The 3,928-nt window shown below is 39.4% G+C and overlaps 1 protein-coding gene across 1 annotated transcript in view; it reads right to left on the reverse strand.

Annotated features, from left to right (window-relative positions):
* DDX21 (DExD-box helicase 21) overlaps positions 1 to 3,928 on the reverse strand; it is a 27,595-nt gene that overhangs the window by 10,966 nt on the left and 12,701 nt on the right. Inside the window, exons 7-9 of the mRNA XM_003783760.3 lie at positions 2,880 to 3,025; positions 1,971 to 2,120; positions 1,368 to 1,529 (exon numbers count right to left, since the gene is read on the reverse strand). Coding sequence (XP_003783808.1) covers positions 1,368 to 1,529; positions 1,971 to 2,120; positions 2,880 to 3,025 — 458 coding nt within the window. The remainder of the gene's footprint in view (positions 1 to 1,367; positions 1,530 to 1,970; positions 2,121 to 2,879; positions 3,026 to 3,928) is intronic.

A 3,928-nucleotide genomic window follows, 5' to 3' on the forward strand; every position in this document is an offset into this window, starting at 1 on the left:
CTGTGGTCCCAGCTACTTGGGAGGCGGAGGCAGGAGACTCGCTTGAGCCCAGGAGTTGGAGGTTGCTGTGAGCTGTAATGCCACAGCACTCTGCCCAGGGGGACAGCTTGAGGCTCTGTCTCAAAATAAATAAATAAATAAATAAATAAATAAAGAGTTGGTGGTATTAGCCAGGGCGGAGGCTCACACCTGAAATCTAACACTTAGGAGGCCAAGATAGAAAGATCAATTAAGGCTGGGAGTTTAAGACTAGCCTGGGACATAGCAAGACCTCAGCACTACAAAAATAAAAAATAAAAATTACCTAGGTGTGGTGGCACATACAGGCCAGTAGTCTCAGCTACCTGAGACGCTGAGGTAGTAGAATCACTGGAACCCAGAAGTTTGAGGTAACAGTGAGCTATGATCACGCTACTGCACTCTTTAGTCTAGGAACACAGGGAACACAGTGAGACCCCACGGCAAAAGAACTGGTGAATTCAATAGTCAGGTATTTTATCCTATTGTTGTAAGCAATGTTTAATTGTGAGAGATTTGCCAGTTTGGGGGAAGGCTGTAAGGCCTTCATGTTAGAAGTGATTGAATAGGCTCCTCTAAAACAACATTTGTTTATATGAAGGACTATCCATATCATCTTAAGTATGCTTCAGGCCCCCTGCATGAAGTTACCATAACCCATGAATCTAAGCATTTCTAACCACAAAAGTAGTCCCCACACCCCTGAAGTTATCCTTCAAAAGAACTTGTTAATTACAGGTCTCTCTTTTGTCCAACTAGGTCATGCAGTTATCTTACCCCTATCCCACCTAAATCCTCATACCCATCTTCAAGGTTTGGCTCAAAATTCTACTAGTTCCCATGACCATCTTTCTAATCTCTGGCCACCAAATGTACTTCTACTTAACTGTCAGTGCTGGGAATTATTATTATTATTTTTGAGATGAGAGTCTTACTTTGTTGACCTTGATAGAGTGCTGTGGCCTCACAGCTCACAGCAACCTCAAAGTCTTAGGCTCAAGCAATTCTCTTGCCTCAGCCTCCCAAGTAGCTGAGACTACAGGGATCCGCCACACGCCTAGCTATTTTAACAGACAGGGTCTCGCTCTGGCTCAGGCTACCTTGAACTTATGAGCTCAGGCAATCCACCCAACTCAGCTTCCCAGAGTGCTAGGATTACAGGCATGAGCCACTGCACCTAGCTGAGAATTATAATTTTTATCATTATAATTATGTGGATTTTAAAAATCACCCTTAGCATCCCAGCATTTTAGAGGCAGGTATTACTGCAAATAAATAATACCATCTCCAATTTGTTTTAATACCAAAAAGAAACAGAACAAAATAAAATCTAAGCATAAAACACATACCTTTGGTGGACAGCTTTGCACAACCAAATCAACCTCAGGGATGTCTAACCCACGTGCAGCAACATTGGTTGCCACCAAAACTCCAAAAGCTCCATTTCTAAAACCTTTCAGGGTAATTTCCCTTTGCTTCTGTGGGATGTCTCCATGTAATGACTGCGCATCCTGTCAAATAAACAAACTAACCTAAGACACCAGATCCAACAGCAAAAGTGCTTTTTTGGTCATCAATTAGGCCTGTAAAAGATACTCATATTTCGGTGATACTCTTGACAAAAATATTGCAAAATGGAAAATATGCACCTTTAACAGATAAGCCTCAAAATTATTTCCAAGTCCTTTGTCTTTAAATCCATCTGTAGCCAATTATACCTACTGAATTTGAAAATATCAGATGAGTGATCAAATTTACTTTGTCAGTATAACCTTAGGTTTGAGCTACCATTTCCTCATCTGTGAGATAAGACATCATGACAGATTGAAATCTAAATGTGTATTCTGACCATTAATCAAATGAAACTTCCTCTCATTTGTAACTGAAAATAATTATGTCCAAGAAGATCTGTTGATACTCCCAGCTTTGTAGGCATGAGAGGAAAGACCAACCTGCTTAATAGCCGTATTCTGTGACAGCTCCTGGGCGTCTTTCTTGGTTTCACAGAAGATAATAGTGCGTCCTTGATGACCACTATAGACTCGGATCACATCCCCAATCACTGCTGCCCTCTGAGTCCAGTGGCACTTGATAGCCAGATGCTTGTAAGAGAGAAAGAAAAAACATCTACTTAGTAAAATCGTGATGGAACCTGAAATCATCTGCTCAACACTAACAGTCTAATGTCTTACTAAAGGAAATAACTGCTGTAGCCTGGCAGCATTATGCTATATGCTGTCACCATTGCTCAGAGAGAATAAAAAAATAAAACACTAAATAAACCATTAAAGCAGAAAGCCATATGGTCTGTTCCCAAGTGCTTCTTCCCTTCATCCAGAAAGCATCTGGCTTCGTCTATTTTCTGACTTAACCAGGAAAATGTAGGAAAGGAAATGTCATTTTCCAGATTCTATAGGAAACCAAGTAACTGACAAATTTCTGCATGTTTTGTCCTTTCATCCAATTAAAAATGCAATCTGTAGTCAGTAACTATACAGGTCTGTTCTTCAGATGAAATGATGTTCTCTAGGTATCAGACCTGAGATGGAAACAGCTTCAACACAAAGCAATAAATTTCTGAGCTGCCAGCTAGTGTTTAAATTCTAAGTGTGATTTCTTTCGGTTTAAATATTTCACACAGATTTAGGTTCCAAATGCTTATAAAATAAAATCAGTCTACCAGATGATGAAATTTAGGAAACACAGTATCACATACAACTCAAACAGACATGTATTTTTACTTGGCTTTTCACATGGATTCAGCATTTATCTGGAATAAAGGGTGAATGTGACAGTCTTAGTACTGTCATATAAAGATATACAATTTTACACTGAATCCAGCAACTAAATAAACCATTTACCTCCACAGTTATTGCTGTTTTCTGTGTCTTTTTACCGATTAGGTCCACTTGTTCGTATGTAGGTTTCATGTATTTCTTAGCAACATTAAATACCCAATGAGGGCAAGTTGCAGAAAAAAGCAATGTTTGGGGATTGTCTTCAGAATCTTCAGGGGGAAAAAAAGTCAGTATGAATAATCAAAACAAGCCTACAAAGTTTCCCACCTCACCTAGTACTTGTAATGTCTGGTAGTATTCATCAGCAACCACCTGAAGCCAAGTGAGGCAGAAGTAAAAGATAGAGGTTTCCCAACCGGCAAAGAAATACTGATAAAGTAATTAATGTAAAGAATCCCTGAAGTAGTCAAAATACTTCAAAAGTATTTTGCTTTCTGTCCACTGGGCTTTATCAATCACAAAGGATATCTGTCCAATATAGCAAGACCTAGACAATTCATGAAGCCGAGTAACCAAGCAGTATACACTTCTAAGCAAATAACTTATAATAAACATGTGAACAGATTCTACACTCCCTAATATTTCAATAGTTTTTAATTTATTTAAATTTTTTTTTTTTTTTTCAGATAGAGCCTCAAGCTGTCCTCCTGGGTAGAGTGCCATGGCTTCACTACTCACAGAAACCTCCAACTCCTGGGCTCAAGCAAGTCTCCTGCCTCAGCCTCCCAAGTAGCTGGGACCACAGGCATCCGCCACAAAGCCCGGCTATATTTTGGTTGCAGCCATTATTGTTTGGCGGGCGCGGGCTGGATTCGAACCCACCACCTTAGGTGTATGTGGCTGGCGCCTTAGCCGCTTGAGCCACAGGCAGAGCCAATAGTTTTTTATTAATTTAGAGTTTTAGCCTACTCATTCTTTGGGTTCAGCTACTATTTTATTTGTACTTAGGAGAATCATAACATTCTCATACATTTCAAATGGCAGTGTAAACTGGTAGAACCCTTTGGAGAGCAATTTGACAATGTGTATGTATCAAGGAGCGTGAACTATTTATACTTTTTAACTGAATAATTCCACTTTTGGAAATCTATTCTTTTTTTTTTTTTTTTTTT

The sequence above is a fragment of the Otolemur garnettii genome, unplaced genomic scaffold (assembly GCF_000181295.1).
Source record: "Otolemur garnettii isolate 467f Iridium unplaced genomic scaffold, OtoGar3 scaffold00008, whole genome shotgun sequence".
Lineage (NCBI taxonomy): Eukaryota > Metazoa > Chordata > Mammalia > Primates > Galagidae > Otolemur > Otolemur garnettii.